Source organism: Cygnus olor, chromosome 7 (genome assembly GCF_009769625.2).
Source record: "Cygnus olor isolate bCygOlo1 chromosome 7, bCygOlo1.pri.v2, whole genome shotgun sequence".
NCBI classification, from domain to species: Eukaryota; Metazoa; Chordata; class Aves; order Anseriformes; family Anatidae; genus Cygnus; species Cygnus olor.
Genome location: NC_049175.1, coordinates 4276074 through 4295285, shown reverse-complemented (window position 1 = coordinate 4295285; position 19212 = coordinate 4276074). Strand labels below are relative to the sequence as shown.

Here is a 19212-nt window from a genome sequence, read left to right as displayed (position 1 = left end):
GCAGACTAGAAGAGTAAAGCAGGAACTGAAACCAGCAGGCCAGCCAGTTTAGTTCTGGCAACGACTAGATATAAGCAAGGCTGCTAAGAGGCTTAACACGTTCTGCTGAATGCTCTCTTTCCAAAACCAACTGCTTCAGCCTCTCCACACCACTCCAGCCCATCCAACCCTTTACATCTACTTGGCTTTCTCCCAAAACAGCCCCACTGCACAAAAGCCTACATGAAAAACAAAATGCAAGGACACACTATTAGACTGTCTGTGACCCTTTAACTTCTATCTGTCCTTTTTTTCCCCACCCCTGTCCAACTCATCTATTCAGAATGAAAGCTTTGGAGCTCAGGGGACATCTTTTATTCTGTGTAGCTACAATTGACTCTGTTCTCAGTTTGCTGCTAAGTAAGACAAGCTAAAAGAAAACAGATTGTTAATTATAAATCATAGTTTTAATATTAAAACACCATTGGTTTTGTTTCTTGTAATTAAGGGGAAGGCTAGAGGTAACAGAATAAACCAGTAACAATCATGTAAAGGATGATGACATTAAACAACACTGCAACCGCTTGGCACCCCCTTTTAATAGTCCGTGTACCATAAGCACGCACACACACACCAAAGTGTCATAAGATGAAAATCTTTACAGGCAGCCAAAATATCAGGACCTCAGATCTGACGCTACATCTAAATGCTGTGCTGCTAGCTTAAGGTACTCTGAAGTGCCCCAAAAGAGAGCTGCATTCTGAAAGGCATTCTGAAAGGCAATTCTTAGGCATTTACATTTCCAATCTATTTTTCTCTGTGTTTTTCTTTAACACACAGTTACTGTCTCCACAATCATTATGGTCCAAAGATTCAGCTCTTGTCTATGGCAAGCTGGAATTTCTCCTAGCCAGGATATTCTCCCTTCTCGACAAGGTCTCCTATTATCTAACTGCTTCCAGAACAATCTATATTTGAATACAAAATAGGTGTGCATTAAAAAGACCATAAATCCCCTGTTAGAACTATTCCATAAACAAAAAACTTCAAACACAAATAAAATAAAGTAAAATGTATTTAAAAAATCTGTCACTTAAAAACTTCAAAGGAATCTGCTGCTGCTATTTTAACATGAGTGACTGCATTGGAACTACTGTCGTTGAGGATCCTTACCGTGTTCTTCCTGACAGTGTACTGCAAAAACTACCATCATGCAACGAGCTTTCCTGAGGGTGTTGCAGTGGACAGATTGGTAGCATGTAGGACAGATGCTCTATAGTAAAGGTGTTTTTTGGGGGGGGCTCTTTTTTCAATGGTGTGTTTTCTGTGTGAAACACACCAGAACAACTCCAATTCAAGACCAACGTGCAACTTTCAACCTTCAAAATCAGAAGGTAGTCCAGAGACTTTAACAGATAAAGTTTTAGGAGCAGGTCAGACCATCTATGGTCCACCCAGTTTTTATATATTCACTGGAGTACCTGTGTGCAAAAGACCCCTTTTGTGTGCACTTCAAAGACATCTAACCTCAGAAGGCCCTAAGTACAGACTCAGTTTGGATAATCAGAAGTGCTCAGGATAATTCCATAAGAAAAGGTTTTATACAACATTTGAACAATTCTACTTCTTCAAACAAGCAGCACAAAGAAAAAAAACGGAGAAAACAGAAGGGAGAAGTGGGAGAAAAAGTCACGCAAACTTCAGTTCAAAGATGAATTCTACAGCTGGAACAGCTTTTAATTTGGGGCTGGTTTGATCCAACAGTGACCGCTGTAGGTCTGAAATTGGGCATTTGCAATGTGGAACTTGTTTATTACAAATTTCCAAAGTTGTATTCTTATAGTATGCCATGAATAGGTGAAAATATTACAGCTGTATCCCATTATGCACTTATTTTTACATGATGTATTTAAAGTGGAACCAAAAGCCTCTAATGAGCTGCAGTAACATTCAGTTTTCTTTATGAACCGCTCTGAAGTTGCGATTCAACTCGGCTAATTAACTTGATCCTGTGATATCCCGAACATGAGTATAAGCACTGTGCTTTTTTTCTACCTTTCATTTAGTTACGTAAAAGCAGTAGCCAAGAAGTCAGGAGTATGACTTCATTCATAAACATGTACCAGAATGCAAATGATAATCTAAGAATTCTTACCTTGTAATACTGCCCCATGTTGACTGTTGGAGGTGGGTACTGCCCTGTGTTTTGCTGGCTTGGCATCCTCTGTCCAGGATAGTTGGGAGACGTAAGGGGTCTTGGAGGGTTGGGAGTGGGATACTGACCAGGCTGGTTTGGAAACTGGCTATTTGGTCCATACTGCTGGTTTCCATAATTCGGCTGTTTCACAACAAAGATGAAAGAAAACGATCTGTTTCATGCAAGCAATTGTCTTGATTATTTGTATATAAACAGTAGTGGAATCAAAACCAAATCAAACCTCCAGGTGAATATTCCTCCACTCAGTGTCACTCATGCTTAAGCCAGGGCCCTGATGGTCATAGGTGAATACTCACTCAAAAGTGTGAAAGTCCCACAAACTAAAGTGGGATAAGATTAGCCATATACATTTTTCCCTGCACATTAACACAGACACACAAACACACACACACCCTTACAGTGTTGCCAAGTCCCTGCAATCTTCTGTCTAAGCTACTTCTATGGCTCAAAGGGCATTGTGTGTGGAAAAAAAAACACAAACAAAAACAGAATTGTAAACAAATGCAATGTTCACAATATCTCTGTGTTTTTGTGAGCACTACCAGCACCATTCTTGTGTCACCTTTTCCAGATGGAGAATGGAAGCACAGAGAAAAACTAACATAAAAAGATGATAATCCTGGAACAGGCAAAGAGTAGATCTGCGGTCAGTCCATGTCTTACTGCTCAACACAGCTGCTATCCTTGCCCTGAGTTGCAGTCCTTAGCTGTACCCGAGACTAAACACAAGTAAACTAGTTGTGAACACCTTGCTAGCTCTTGCTAGTATTGTCCTGCACTTCTGGAATCAAAACTGGAACTTTAAAGGTAGCAAAGTGTCAATTTGAAAATTAACTGATTAATAAGGAGTCTCCATAAATGAAGTTTTCAAATACCCATATGCAAATAGCATCTACAGAATTTGCACACTGCCAGACAAGCAGGCATGTCACACTTAGGACCCTGTTCAGTTTTCCCACTTCTTGGGAAAATGACTGCATTCACTTATGATGACAAACCCGCTTCTGAAGCAGGAAAACAGCATTTATGTCTTCCTGAAAACACAAAATCTAAAGATAAAAATTATCTGTACAAGCCACACTGTGTTTTTTTTTTTTTTTAATTGTAGAGTGACTATATATGCCGAGTCAAATACCTTCCCAGAGAAACAATTCCTCTAAAAGCATATCCTTTTTTTCAGATTTTTTTTTTAAACAATTTCTTGAATATTTAAATGTAGTTCAAGAAGAAATGTTTGCTATATTTTGTGCATGGTACTCTTCACTGTATGTTTTCTATAAACTCTTAGTACTGTTATTATAGTCAGAGTAATATAATAATATTCAAAGCTCTACAACTGAGTTATAGCTATTGCCTCAGTTTAATACATAATTTCACCAGGAAATTATCTCTGAAGCTAGTAACTGGTGGCTAGATTTGTAAAGACATTTAGGTGTATATAGATGCTGAGAGGCAATTGATGGAATTCTCAGAAGCATCTACTTCCTAATTCACACCAATTTAAATACTAAAATGAATTTCTGCATTTTAAAATCCAAAAGCTAATCTGTCTGTATTTTTAATTTCCTTCATTTCTTTAAAATTTTGACCCTAATTGTCTTGCCCAAAGTCACAATACAAGTCAATGGCCAGGTAATTTTGTACACAAAGCCACTCAGATCTCACATAACAGCACGGAAACTTAGACAGAAATACCACACTCCAAATAAACTTATCTAATATAAGTGCTGACAGGCAGGGACTTGAGCTCAGCAAGATTTATATTCATCCCAGCGCCCATGAAAATCAAGCCTCAAGAAGTTTGAAAGGCAAATGTTCTTCAAAATAAATGTTATTATTAGGGGTGTTCATACAACATATTCCCTGTATTTCCTTAGAACAATAAAACTATCCAAGAAAATGCAAATCACGTACGTATTGGGCTCAAGTAAGTATTTCACCTTCAACATCTCTTTTAAATTGTCAAGTTAAATAAATCCACCCCTGTGAAGGAAGTCTGCTTAGGGTCTATGAATTTACCATCTAGCTCGAGAACAAAAAAGTGACATTTTGAGGGCTCCGCTGGTTTGGGGTCTTTCATGGTTTTAATGACTGTCATCTTGACTAACATAGCAAGGACCAACCTGAATACTGTAGAAGCTAAAAAGCAAGAGCTGCTGCCACTTGTACTTTAAAAGAAGCATTCCTACCAAATTTGGAACAGATACATAGCTATTGTAGAGGGAGGTACACCACGCATTGCTCAGCATGTAGCACCTTTCAGTCAAAACAATACTTGACACAAAATAAAATAAGTTAGAGAATTTCGTACCTCTCCTGGGTACGGCCTCTTTATGCCCTGTATAGGCAAAGACTGGGGGCGTGGGCCTGGGTAGGCTTGCTGAGGCATCCTCTGCCCATGGGTGCTGAAGGGACTCATTCCAGGAGGCCTCGGCTGGTTCATGCCCATGGGCGGCCCACTCATGCTGGAGGGCGTCATTCCTGCACCCATGCTTGCTGGGTTCATGTTGCCTGGCATTGAAGCAGGGCCACGAGGACCAGGCTGGTTCATAAACTGGTTGTTGTAAGCCTGAGTTGGACCCATCTGGAAAGAGGAACAAACCTTCAACGGAAGAAGAAGAAAAAAAAAAAAGAATAAAATGCGACATGCATTTAAAATGGGAGGAGGGAGCTGAACATGCTTTTGGGGGGAGGGAAGAAAGGTATGTGTTATGTCGCATTTTCCTTCAATGTTCTCCAACTTTTGATGGGTGGTGATGTTATTTATAATAAAAATTCAGTTGGAATTGTGGAAGGCATAAGAGACACGGACAGAGTTAGGTCTACAATGAGCAATTAAATAGTTTAAATTTGCTAGTCTATTACCATTAGACAACAGGCTAGGAAGTTGGCTGCATACACAGAGCACCATGCTACAATTTCTAAGGTGCTAACCTTTGTTATTTCATGTGGCATATCGGCCCATATACTTCAAAGCTCTGGGAGGTTTGCAAAAGAGAAAACCTGCAGCAACTGAACCCTTGTTTATTTGAAGAAAAAATTATTACAGCAAATCATGACATGCTGGAGGCTGTGGATCACCAGAAATGCATGTCTCACAGCTGTTCTCACGGACAGCTTTATTAAAAAGCAAATTTCTTCTCTATTGTTTCCTCATTTAAAGGGAAAAAAAAAAACCAATTGACTGCAGTTGGCAAAATAAGCAATTACCCAAGTAGTACAAAACCTATTCCCAGACTTTGAAACATTTCACCAGGTACTCTAGCTTAGAGGTTCACAGGGCTGGCAAAGGCAGCAATAATACATCATATCAGATGAAGCCATAACTTTGGGTAAACTTTGTGTTTTTTAAGGGACAATCTACAAACCACAAAATTTATTGGAGGGGAAAAAAATGGGGTACTTTGACTCATAACAACATAAACACATTCCAGCAGTTTCTCATAAGCATTTATAACCATGCTCATGCAAAAATATAGGGTTGGCACCCTAATAAACAAGGGAAGGCAGCCCAATCCCCTGTAATCGTCCAAATCAGGCAGGTACAAAGACATAAGGGTTACGCTCTTACCGGTCCATACTGGTTCATATCCTTATTCTGCGTTTCCTGAAGGGCTGCCACAGTGGCTGTAGCTGTAGCTGTTGCTGTAGCAGCTGCAGCTGCAACTGCAGCAGCGGCGGCGGCAGCGGCTGGCTGGGTGAAATCAGCCGGTGGCCTTGTGTGTGGCGGGATCCCCATGCCCGCGGGGGTATTTGGGCCTCCAGGGTAACTGACCGGGAAGAAAGGAAAGAAAGAAAGAAACAGAGAATTAAGACGTGCTTAGTGGGTTTTGTTTTGAACTTCGATGTGATCCTCATCCGGAACTGTTCCAAAACCACGTATCAATTTCCAGTGAAAGCCAGCAGGAGGGGGAATTCAATGTGTAAATGAGACACAAGTGCTGCTCACATGCCACAGTGTTAGGGCTGCCACCAGGACTGCAAGGCACCACCTCCAGTTGTTTCATGAGCACTGAACTGCTTTGCAGCTCTGAAACTCCCTGAGAAGCTGAACTGAAGTCCAGAAAGTTAACGCAAGCCCAATTTCCCAATAATTTAGGGGCAGACTGCACAGCAACATGAACAGACTGCTGCCTCCACACCAGTGCATTCATCTGCCCCAATGGTGAATTATACCAAGTTTTCCCAATGTAAAAACACTTCTCCCTCAACCTCAGCAAAATAGCCAGGAGAGAACCACCACAATCAACTCTTCCGGATCCTACACGTTGAATTTTGTACTTCCTACCCAGCTCTTCTACTGATTGTACGATAAATGAAGCTAAACCCCGTCTTTCCCACTCCAAGACCTCAACTATCTTTATAAATGCAGGTCACTATTACTGTGCCCATTTTAGAGACATTAATACACAGGTACAGAAACTTCATGGCTTGTTCAAGGTTACTCGGTAGATTGGTGGCGGAGATGAAAGGAGAGATAAAGTCCCCCGAGTTCTAGGCTTATATCCTTCACACTAGACTGACTATGTTAACAACCTTATCAGCAGGCTTTGCAGAGGGGCCATAAATAGTGGTTTCAGTTAAGTGGACTTACCACCCTTGTTTACAAAGGACAGACACAGAAAGTCAACATGTAACAAAGCCCAGGGTATTAGTTTTGGCCTATTGTGCAAATGCAGCATTTACTTCTCCAGAATAAATACACAGTTAGATCATCTCTCGTAACAAAAATCTCCACCCCCAATTTTTTTCAGATTACAAGTCTTTAGGCAGAAATACCCCATCCATAGGAATCTACTGTTGCCTACTACTCAAGTTTATTCCTGCATACAAGTCTTTAAATTATACCATCAATACCTTTCACATCATGGCCTTATTAGATGTTAATCATTCCTAAGTCTGTGTTCTATTTAACAATCTCTCTTAATTAAAACTTTATTTGGGGGTTTATTAGAGCTAATTGATTGACCTAAGCCATTTCCATTTACTGTGATGAATTTTGTTGCAGTTTGGGTATCTGATTTCTGAAGCTGTATAAGCAGTATGCGCTTCAGCTAAGCAGCATAAAATAGCTACTGAGACTTTATGCAATAAAAACGAGTGCGTGACACTTCCGTCACGTCACTAAAACAAGCTTCATCAACTGTTTACATCCCTTTACCACCTCACATGTGTAAATCTTACCTCCCACCAAAGCCTCCACTTCCAGCGTAGTTGGGTCGCCCATACATGCCCTGCTGTATATACGGCTGAGTGGAGCCTGCCTTGGCTGAAAATTGTTGCTGCTGTCCAGCAAACTGAGGCGAGTTGATTCCAGGGTTGCTGGTTGTCATCCCAGAAGCCATGGGATTTCCTGCTGGGTTCATAGGGTTGTTAGCATTTGCCATTGGATTTCCCAGCACCTGTGAGTAGAAACATGAGAGTAAGGGGCTGTACTTTGAACTACGTCAAGCAAATTGCGTTGATTTGCTGGAATCAATAAATTACAATATAACCATCCTGTACTCTGAACTCTAATGAGTATACACCTTGTTGAAGTCTAGGTGCACTGGTTTCTGCTGCTCTCTCCTTTTGCCATTTCCAAACTAACATGAGAACTGAACTCTGATTTTGCTTCACGGGAGGTAGCCTAGTTAACAAACACACTTAATAAAATAGTTTTGATATAGACCTGCTACAGCCATGCTCTTTAGGTGACATTCATCCAATTAAGAGAAAGCATATGCTTTTTTTCCGATGTAGGGCCTCAAAATGACTTGCAAGTATACAGTCCCACAGGCATACTGTAAAGGACATTACAGATGCCAGAACTGTGAGAGAATGTGTTTCCATGGCTTAACCTGTTTTCTACAGAAGTCCATCAGTTGGTTTTATAACTTCTTAAGAGAAGAATCCCTTGCTCTGTTTTTCAAAGTACTCAGCTTGCTTGTTTGAATAATTTTTTTCAATTGAACCAAAAATGCTATGATTTTCTTCAAGATATGAGCATGATTGTTCACAGTTACCTGCATGGAAATCTTCCTGCTATTTGGGAATAAATCTAGCAGTCACGACTTTTGCATAAGACCAAGCCGCATGGTAGTATTGAGTTTGTTGGCTCTTGGAATTTGAAGCCAAATCTCTGAGTCTGGCTCCCTCCTCTTCCTTGGGGAATATGAAGACTTAAGGGAAACCCTGTCATTCATCTCAGTCTGCTCTGAACAGCTTATAATCAAGCCTCATGTTTCACAGGTTCACCCTTTTCTTGCAGTGATTCTGAAGAAGCATTTTCTTCTTGTACAAAAGCACTTTTTTTCTTTTATTGCAAATTCTTCTGAAGTATCACAAAGAGTTTAAATAATGTAACAGTGTTCTTAAGATAGAACAAAACACCAAGTCATTTTTTTTTTCCAAGTGTGAAAGATTCCCACAAGGAACTGTATTTCCATTTTCTGGCCAATACTATCATAGTCCTACATGCTTATATTTACTCAACTATTTCTCACCCAGGTGGGATACCTTTTCTTTTAAGGTTTAAAAATAAATCAACAATAATAGATGATGTCATAGATCTGGTAACTGTTACCTATCTTTATTTTTTGAAGGAAGACTGTGCCACAAACAGTGTTTATGTAACTGCCACGTGACTATCTGTATGACTTGGCTCCTAAATGATTTCGTTTTTAATGACTCAATACACAACAATTTTGTTTTTACTTTTCTAACCAAAATTTCGAATCTGACAAACAGAAAAATTTGGTATGATGTTTGATTTGGAAAACATGGGAAAGACAGGTTAGATTCATACACCATCCGCACTCAAACACAGCAAAGTGTTTAAGCACTTCATGTATGGTGTCAAAAAGGACTACACTGTCTGAGAGTAACATTTGTACCACATTCCTTGGAGAACGCACTATCAGAGAGAATTGGTGTCCTTTTCATTAAAGCTGCTTCTTTTTGTACAAAATAATTTGATACACATTGGAGAAGAAAAAGAGAGGTAAAAGCGTGGAGAGAACTAAATGCAAATCCAATAAATATGTTTTTCACCTGGAAGCCAGGAGATCATGCTTTTGCTCTAATGCATATTGAAATATTTGTTGCAACGTAAGGCAGTATCAACAGAGAGGCTGAAGAGAGAGCACAGCCTATAGCTGGTAGTTAGCACCTCAGCATGGAGGTAGAGTTGGCAACAGATCTGAGCAGCCCACTAGTACAACATAAGACCAGATAAAAATGACAAAAACTACCATTTTGTGAATCTAGCTGAAAATACAATTTTTAATAAAAAAACCTCTTCAATCTGAAATTCCCAGGAGGTTTGGGATCACAACAAAACCATGCTTTTACTGTTAAAACCATACAGTGCAAAATATGTGCTATACCCTAGCCTGACATTTGCATGCAGCTAAACGAGTTGCTGACTCAAACACGTCCTTTCTGATGATACCAAAGAGAACATAACTGGGAAAAAATGCACATTTACAACAAAGAGAACACAGACACTGTTATCGATCCTACGAGAATTTTCCCCAAAGCTTTTCATTTTGCTAACATTAATCAAAACATGTATCTAGGGGGGAGGAAACATAAAAATGAAGCTTACCTGGCTTTGAGAGGTATTAGTCACACCCCATACCGTGGTGACCACTGATAACGAACCTGGAGGCTGGTTGGTATTTTGCTGCCAGGGAACAGAATCATAAGGGAAAGACCCATCACTGTGAAAAAAAAAGTTTAGGAAAATGAGATTTTGGAAGGTTAAATGGTAGCAAATTGCTGGTGGGGACAAAGGGATTAACACCAGCATTTCCACATTTCTTTAACTCCCCACTTCTTTTTTTTTTTTTTTTTCAGCACTCTTAGAGGCATAGTTTCTTCTTCTTTAATAGCAATGTGATCATATCATATCTAAGCCACATAGAACTAACAAATTCCTTGACTATACTGAAACACAGGGCATTTACCATAAAGGTCTATTACCAGTGGAAGTAAAAATCAACTCATGGGCAGATTTTCAAATGAGGACACTAAGCAAGTTGCTCAGAAGCACTTATTTTTTGGCAATCCATCTCAAGCTCTTCAACAATCACTGCTTCAGCTGCCTCATATCAATTCAATTAGATTTTGAGACTAGACTGCAGCTCCACTGTCTGCACTGGGTCCCCAAATGGCCAGAAGAGCCTTTAAAGGAAAAGCAGTTCAACATCATTTTGAAAAGAAAATTGAAATTCAGATAGCGTTCTTCTACACGATGGATAAGCTGCATGCCAAAAACAGTATTAGCTAATCAGCATGCTAGAAAATCAACTGCAGATATACAACACATCTTTGAGATAAATATGTGGGTGAGAGGATTGGATTTTTCCATTAGCTTTGTCCACAGATACAAGCAAGCATTTCTTACAGTTCTTTTCATAGGAAAGCTTTAATAGTTGCAAAACGAACACAGGATATGTACACATCTAGCGTAATTAATGAAATATGTTAAAACCTATGAAAGTAACTATTAATCCCATCACTGTAGAATACATGCCTATTTTAAATTTGTTTGTTCTCGTACTATTAACTTGTAAGTTAAATTTCTATTTGCATACATGTACACACACACACACACACGATCTTTCCTCATCTAGATATAAGTCATTTAATAAGTACATATTGCTCTTTCATTTTCAAAAGGCCTTGATTTCTATTTTGTATCAAGAATGGCATTTTTGCTTGGATTGCCAGCTATTGCTGCAATTCTGTATGGGGCTACCTTGCCTAAAGAACCCCCACAGGCTCTCTGAGCTCTGTATCCGAGCACTTCTAAGCCTGCACCGTGAAGTCCATCACAACTACTCACACAGCAGCTGGCGAGACAAATGGCCTGCCAATGTCCTAACAAGGGCTCTGTGGCAGACAAGGCAGGTGACTCTCCCATGTTCCCAGATAGCACTCCAGGCTTGGACCAATTCTCTTCCCTTTTCTGCTACCAGCTAAAATCAAGGACTGTGTATGTGTTTGCTCTTTAACCTGCCTATAAAATCCAGTGTAAACCATTTAAGAATAGCAATCACATTGCACAAAGAAGTGTTCCCCCCTTTAAAAAAATCTGCCAATGTCCAAAGTGAACAAAAAATCGAGTAACAGCAATAGCAACTATGTTAAAATGAAATAACATTTTACAAACAACTAGCAAATGCCAAACAAATTCCATAACACTGTGTCAGCACAACAGCATTGTATTAGAATGTAACTATGAATTTAAACTGACCTATTTGTTTCAAAATACCTAAATTGAATTAAGCAATAATAGAATCACAAAACATGGAATGAATTAAATTAGGGAAAAGAATAATTTCCCCTAACAAATAATTAGGGAAAATTAATGGAAAACATTAATTCTATATGAGATGCTTGACAGGTAATGTTTACCTTGACAGCATGCATATAAAACAATGTGTGAATAAGGACATATTTAATGCCGTGCAATCTGCAAGTCCTCTTAGACCATTTTTCTTTAAAATATTTTCTCTCAGAAGGCTGAAGACCTTCCTAATCTCATTCAGAGGCTCAGACAATGGCTTCAGTGACTAACATTTGCAAGTGACGCAACGTTTCAGCAAGTCCCCTGTCAGCATGGAGATGAATGATGACTAACCCAGAATTTGTGACTGCTACGAAGCTCTCCTCTTTTTTCCTGCTCTAAATGATGCCTCTTACTTTATTTTCTTCTCTGACGGTTTTTGCCGATGTCTGCTCTATGTTTTTTTTAGATATTTATGGCACATATGGGTGCTTGTATACTTTGATGACTATGAAGAAGATCTTGCCATGACATAAGCAGTTAAAGGACTCACTGCAGCCATTCCTCTATATTCCCTAATGAGGTGCTGCCAACAAGTAATAAAACCTGAGGGACAAAGCAAATATTTTGTAAGTGTAGGAGTAAATAAGAAGGGTAGGGACAGGCAGGGACCAAACCACAAAGTCACTGAAGGTGATTCTAATGCAAATATGCCGTATGGCTTGTATACATGCTCAGACTTCGAGCTAGTGATGCCTTATCCTGCTGTTACGAAGTTTTACCCATTTTTTTCACTGTCTCCAAAGTATGTTTCTCTTTTCTACTCTCCTTTACAGTACACAGAAGAGAATTCATATATTATTCATCCAACTGTAGAGTCAGAGCATTTGTTTAGTGGAAGACTGCACTGGGTTCTCAAAGACTATACAATCACTTCATCTAATTACGAAGAGCTAATCACTCAATTTTTATGTTATTACAGTCACGTGATACCTCAAGAAGCCAAACTGTTGACATATTATGGAAGTCTCCAGCATAGGAAACCCAGCATAACACATGAAAGCCAGAAAAGAAGACTAGGCGTAGATTTGTTGAGAAATATTCATTCACCATGCACATTGAATCACATGACTACTACATTGTCCAACATAGGACTTAGCTTTAAATCACAGACAACATTAGTGTCAGAAATTCTGGCAACTCTGAAATAGTGGCAGATGTGCCTTGCAGAATAGCAACTTATACACCTAATATGTACTTACTGAGCCAGACCTCCCTTCACACAAATTTCACTTCCCCTACCCCAATGAGAAACACATGTCATTCTCCTGGTTCGCGTTCCCCAGCATGATACTCAGGCTATCGCCCATTCATTACACGTGTGTCTGAGTATGACTTTTGCCACGCTGGATGCAGCACCTTCTGTGCCTCCACTGGGTGAACGCTCCTCTGGTTTTAAGCAGTATGACATGCCAGAACACGCCTCACTTAGCTAAAGGATTACTTGCCCTTCCACTTCTCCACCCTTTTAACTCGTGTTTCTGTCCTTAGACAACCCAAAGGAATTCTCTAGCCATCAAAGGGAAATCCATTTAAGTACTGTATTGAAACGTGACCAATCCAATTCTCATTTGCAAAAGAACTTTCTGCTGTTACTCTACAGAGCTGCAAATTACTCTGAAGTCCCTTTCTTGAAGCTTGAAAATGGCAGCCAATAGGGACAGAAGCCTCAACATCTCCAGCCAAAGCGACGCACTGCCCACAACATTGTTCTGTTGAATGGTACAAGGGTAATTAAGTCTCTCACTACACCCTGGAGGGCAGTGAGTCAGTTTGGGCTCAGCTGGAGTCCACTAAAAGAGTATTGACTAAATTTATAATAGTGTTAATGAACCTATACATACTACTGGTCAGCATTAAAGGCCAGACAGCAGAGGAAGCCATAGAGCAAAGAGGAAGAGATGAAGGGAAAATACTTCTCAAACTATGATGCAGCAAAGCTGTTATCAAGGCATAAGGAGGAAAGATTTCTTAGCTGCTGGCAAATGCACTGAAACCACTGGTAATACAGCACTAATGTCAGAGAGGTACACTGGTAATTGGGTCTTAACAGCTTCTCTTAATCCCAAAGCAAGAAAAAGAGAACCAAACAGATAGTCAACCTCTTTGGAATAGTTACAGGCTTCATGTCAGGCAGAGACTGTCAGCAAATTCTAATAAAAGTTGCTTCATAGAAAGTAAGCTCCATACAGTAAATTAAAGCCAGGGAATTACCATAACTCACACATGATTAGTAGCATTATTTGGAAAAGCTGTACTTTAAATATGTTTACATAACTGAAACTACAGTTATCATTAAAGCAATTGTATGTGTATCTGACACTGTTTACCTATCTTCATTGATTGAGGAAGGAGAGATTCAGACTGTTTAGTGAAGTACACATCCTGAGAAAAATGGTATTTTTACATAACGTGGAGGAGGGTAAAACTGGAGTAGTATCTTCCTGGTGATTTTCCGCATCACTTGTTGAGAAGGCCAGGTGTCTAAACTGTATTTGTAAAGCATCTCTCCCCGTCTAAAGCACAGAAGATCTATCAGCTACCGCAGAAAAGCACCAGATGTTGGCTCTCTCAAAAAATCTTTTCACTCCAAGCACTGACATCAAGTTTCACAGAACTGGGCTTTCAGTGACTACTTTTTGCTGCTTACCCTCAACCCAACTTCACAGTTTTGCAGTGATCTTTAATGCTTGTGAAGCGCCGCCACTCCACCTGACTGGTGGCTGATACACACGCAGGCCACACAATCCTTTAAATCTACTAAACGTATCCCAGCTTCCTCAACTGACACCAGTAAGAGCAGGTCGTTACCAGTGTGACACTGACTGTCATCTCTCAGGTGTCTTCTCAGGCAACCCATGCACCTGAAGCAAGGAGAACGCCCATGGTGACGAGGAGTGAAATTCCAAGCTCTAACTGGGCCAACACGCCTTTGCAGTTACACATAGTCACAAGTCAGGACAGTCCACACACAGACCAGACCCTGCACTCCCGACTTGTTCTTAGCCTCTGGCAAGTGGTGGATCTCCCGGTCCGTGCCTCTGCCCCTGTGGGAGCAAGGGTGTGCAGGGTGCCGAGCACCCCATGGTTGTATTCTTGGCTGGAGCCTCTAGGTGACACTACTTTAATACAAACTAGCACATGATCTCCAAATAAGACTCCATGCTCCTGTCCCTCCCCTCTTCTGTCTAAAATCCCATTCATTTGCAATGAAAACCAAAACCAAAAACCAAATCCCACAATCAGAACAGGAAATGAAGCTCTTTTTAAGCCCAGTATTGATACGTGCATTTCATACCCTGTATTATCTCATAAATTATGCAGCTTTACTTACTTTCATCCAGGTTTAGTTTTTGTTTTACTTGGGTTTTTCTCAAATGAACAACACACGTAGATTTAATTATTAATACAGATTCATTTAGCAATTATTCTTGATTAGGGCACCACCATAAACTTATTTTAAGCATACTCTAAGAAAAAGACTGTTGCACATAGTGCCACGCATATACTGAATTCAAACAGCCTTTTCAGTGAGCTGATGTTAGGGAACAGGCATGAACTTCATCACATCTCTGTAATTTTCTTATCAGCATCAAAAATCCCCAAAACCTCTTTAAAAATAAAATCACAAGAACAGATGTAACACTACTGGAAGTTACCTACAACACTAGAATGCTCCAGGAAGGACTTCAGCAAAGTTTTCCCATTTCTAGTAGTAGTTTTCCCATTTCTAGCTAGTAGGCCCTGACAACCTATTTGCAAATAACAGATGAAGTGGAAATTTTTATTTATTTCTGTTCAAATTTCCACTTAAGTATACTTAGCCCTGACTACTACTTTGGAGAACTACTTTGGAGAAGCAATGTGACACCAGAAAACCAAATTTAGTTGCTCCTTACTGGCAATCAGAAACATTTCAGAAATGTTTTTTGTTTGTTTGTTTGTTTTTAGAAGTCCACACATTTAGACGGAAACAACTAACTTCTCATTTTCATTGATTTTTTTTTTCCCCCCAGGGGAACAAAACTGATTCCTCACCAACTTAGATACATGCATCATCTTCAAACAGCTAACATGTTTGGCTGAAATGTTTCAACTTAAACATTCAAAGCTAGCTTACAACACAACACCTATTTTTAGTTTAGCTCACAGATATCGAAAAACATTATTATTAACTTCTTCTTGTATCACAAAAAAATTAATCAAGGTATCACTTGACCTTTTGTGCTGCATTTTACGTAGGCTGTAGGAACCACTCAGGATAATCCATTCACCTGGAAGAAGATGGCAAAGCAAGGAGACACCAGCATGGAAAGGGTATGAAGACCACTTACAGTCAGCAAGGAGATATGAAGGCATACCGCAAAGGCAGTGAAGACTATCTCTGCATATCATTTCAACATAAAGCAAACTAAAAGCCGATGTGTACCCTAAGGTACTTACATGAAACATGAGGGAAAAAGAGAACGGTATAATAATCATGAATGCTAGCACTGGCTTTGGAGGGCTGCAATAAGTTACTTTTGACTGATGAAGCCTACGGGATGCATGCCTTCCTCAAATACCTTTCTGAATTTAGTAGTATTATTTGAAGAAATTTAAGGGGATCGGCATATATTAAAGCTCCGGTATTTAGTTCACTCAACAAATACAAAAGGAGAGTCCCATCCAAATCACTGGGTGTATTTATGTAATGTGAATATAAAAAAAGTCATTTTGGAAATGTTCTGCAAGACTCTGCTTCTCTCTACTTCGTAATGGTATGGCTCCAAACATTCAGGTCTTCCAGAGAAAATACCCAGCTCCAAAAATTATCCCCACAAAACTTCTCAAGCATGTTCTTTCCCTCCACTTTTTCCAAACAGATGAATACGCTTCCTAACCCTGTGCAAATCTTTAATTCTCCTGACTCCAAAAGCATTCGTATCTAGCCCTTCCCTATTAAGAGAATTACCACAAGAGTTGTTTCAGTACTGGATGTTGCCTGTACTGGGCTATGAGCAACGTAACGTGAAGAGGAAGACTGAAAGCGGTTAGAAAATTCATAATCCGCTCTAAAATGAAGGAAGACTGCTTTCTGGCAAGCTGCTTGAAAAAAAATGGAAATGTTCTGAATTTGATCTAGGCAAGCAGATGCAGGTGAAACAGTCAAGAAGTGAAAGCAGCGAGCAATTTGTCAGCTTCTGGTTTAGATAGCACCTGCAGTTAGCAGATGGCTATCACGCCCTGCCTCTGCTCTTTCAAGTATCATGCCCATTTCCAGTAGCCCTTTATGTAGCCACACAGACGCACAATGCAGCCAGCCACTTGTAGCCATACACATATGCACGATACAGCTGCGTGTATGGAGACAGACCTGCGAAATGAAGGCTGCGGCTCAGCAGGTGATACGCAGTACCTTAGAAGCTGAAAGCCTTCAACTTTTTCTTCGTAGTCCTGGCCAGGCCTGCGAGGCCTGTGTAACTTAGGTAGCACCCCGGGTGGGAACATTGCCTTCCCGCTCCCGTGCGACTGCTACAGGTCAGGCTGTGCCACGCTTGCTGCTGCTTCGTGGCGCCTTTCTCTACAAACAGCCTCGTTACTCCCACAGCCATGCCTGCAGAGTCCGACGCTGCTCCCCGAGAGTTAGTGCGTCTGAACCTACCCCTGAAATTAGAAAATGCATCAGGCCAAATAATGAGATTAATTCCGATGTTTCTGAGCCTGCAAACACCCACACCCCCCTTCGCACACACACAGCTCTGCTACTGTTACTGGTAGCAGTTACCGGTTTCACATATGTCCGCACACGTGTGTGTGCGGACGCGCGCCGAGACACAGAGATAACGCAACTTATTTCTGCCCAGGTGGAACAAATGATCACAGCTATGCAGGTAAGAAACAAATGCTACGGAAACCCCCTCCTGTCTCAGCAGAAGCTGAAGGGGTTATCACCGTATTGACAGTATGGGACCACAGCATCCATCTGATCAAAGGAAAAAAAGATTAAAGCATCACACCCAGTTCCATTGTCACACAAGTAGACCATGCAATGCATTACTACAGCCCAGATTACATTACAAAATCCTCCGGTAACAGCCCTATTGTTAACATGCCACCTGTTACCTTTTCCAAAATGCTGAAATTATCTTATGATCGCTTTCAGCCTGACAAATGCAGTTTAATCTTTATTGCATCTCGCAGCACAGACCTGCTTCATCCATGCCTTATTTATCTCACGTGTGTCGGAATGCAACCCCAAGTCCTCAGTCCCCCCCTGCCACAAGGCATTCCTTCTGCTCTGCTTTATCAATATACCTGGGTTTCCATATCCGACTGCTCCTTTACAATAAAAAACACACCCACCCAGTATTCTACCATTGCCTGTTGCCTTGGTAATCCAAATGCCTGGGTACTCGCTGATTATCGGCGAATGAGACTCGCATTGTTCACACCGCAGCGCGTCTGCTATGTTAATGTGAGATAATGGCAGCCAGAAGACTCCTTTTGTTCCCAGCTTTGCTGTTTATTCATAGTGCCTGGAGGTCAGCGACTGCTACAACAACCGGGGAAGGAGCCGCTGAACGCGTGAGCAGCTTCCACTCCTGCTTTAGCCTCCGAGGCAGGGGGACCGGAGCAGCCCGGCTGCAGCCCCGGGCACGGGGAGCTCTGCGGTCTGACTCCGGCGCTTGGCGGACTCGCGCTTCCCGGATTTTTGAGACGAGGCTGATTTACGCCGGCGGAGAGCAGACAAAAAGCCGCTTTCCGAGGGAGGCGGGGGGCGGGCCGGGCAGCGGCAGGAGCCCTCCACAACTTACTGCGGGGCGGCCGGGGGCGGCTGAGGGGCCGGGGGCGCGACCGCGCCGGAGCCTCCGGGCCGGGCCGAGCCGGGGAGGGCCGGGAGGGCCCGGGGGGGTCCCCGCTGCCTGTGAGGGGGTTCCCCGCTGCTCCGTGGGGTCCGCACAGCCCGGGGGGGTCCCCACAGCCCTGGAGGGGGATCTCCACTCGGTGTCAGGGAGGCGCAGGGTGGGGGGGGGACGCCTCCCCCGTGCAAGTCGCCGGGAGGGTGTTGGTGGCACAGCGGCCGCCGAGCTGTCGCCCCGGCATCCCGCGGTGCCTTCCCCGGGCTGTGGGGTTGGGGAGGTGCGGGGGAGCCCCCCCGGCCCCGAAGCAGCCCCCCAGGTGCGGAGCGGCCCCTTCATAGCCGCGCCGGGCCCTGGGCGGTGCTGGGGTGCAGGCGGGTGGGCGCCTTTGTTGTCAGCCCTGACACAAGGCGAGCTGGAGTTTGTGACCCGCTTCAGTGCTGGGAAACCAGCACCACAGCTCCTTCTTCCTCGTGCCAGACCGACGGGACTCGAGCACCCGAGCGTATGGGAGGAGGGGGAGCAATAAAAAAAAGACAACTTATGGGGAATGCACTCCTTTTATAAGCTATTTACAGAGGAATCCTGCGGAGGGTCACGTTTTCATCTAACAATTACAGGTCCGTGTAAGGAAGAGGCGTCGAGAAGAATACCAGGTTTCAGACAAAATACACGTGTTCATAGTGGCCAATTACTCCCCCCCCAAAAAAAACCACCACCACCACAAATATGAAAATGAGAACACGTTAGGCACCCTTTACAGCAGTAATTTCCTTTCCCACTCCGCACAAGCTGACGCCACCACCAGACACAGCACCAAGCCCCGGGACCCGGCGGCC

At 42.0% G+C, this 19212-nt stretch overlaps 1 protein-coding gene across 22 annotated transcripts in view; it reads right to left on the bottom strand.

Annotated features, from left to right (window-relative positions):
• ZMIZ1 (zinc finger MIZ-type containing 1) overlaps positions 1-19212 on the bottom strand; it is a 347687-nt gene that overhangs the window by 27952 nt on the left and 300523 nt on the right. For 15 of the 22 annotated variants that reach the window (XR_005821723.1, XR_005821724.1, XM_040564314.1 and 12 more), the window contains 5 exons: positions 9786-9900; positions 7382-7599; positions 5769-5967; positions 4509-4799; positions 2135-2317 (listed from right to left, as the gene is read on the bottom strand). Coding sequence is in view for 20 of the 22 variants with exons in the window: in XM_040564314.1 (XP_040420248.1) it covers positions 2135-2317; positions 4509-4799; positions 5769-5967; positions 7382-7599; positions 9786-9900 (1006 nt within the window). In the remaining 2 variants the exon portion in view is untranslated. Of the gene's footprint in view, positions 1-2134; positions 2318-4508; positions 4800-5768; positions 5968-7381; positions 7600-9785; positions 9901-17876; positions 18181-19212 lie in introns of those variants that run through there. The other 7 variants (XM_040564327.1, XM_040564330.1, XM_040564332.1 and 4 more) reach the window with 2 other exon arrangements.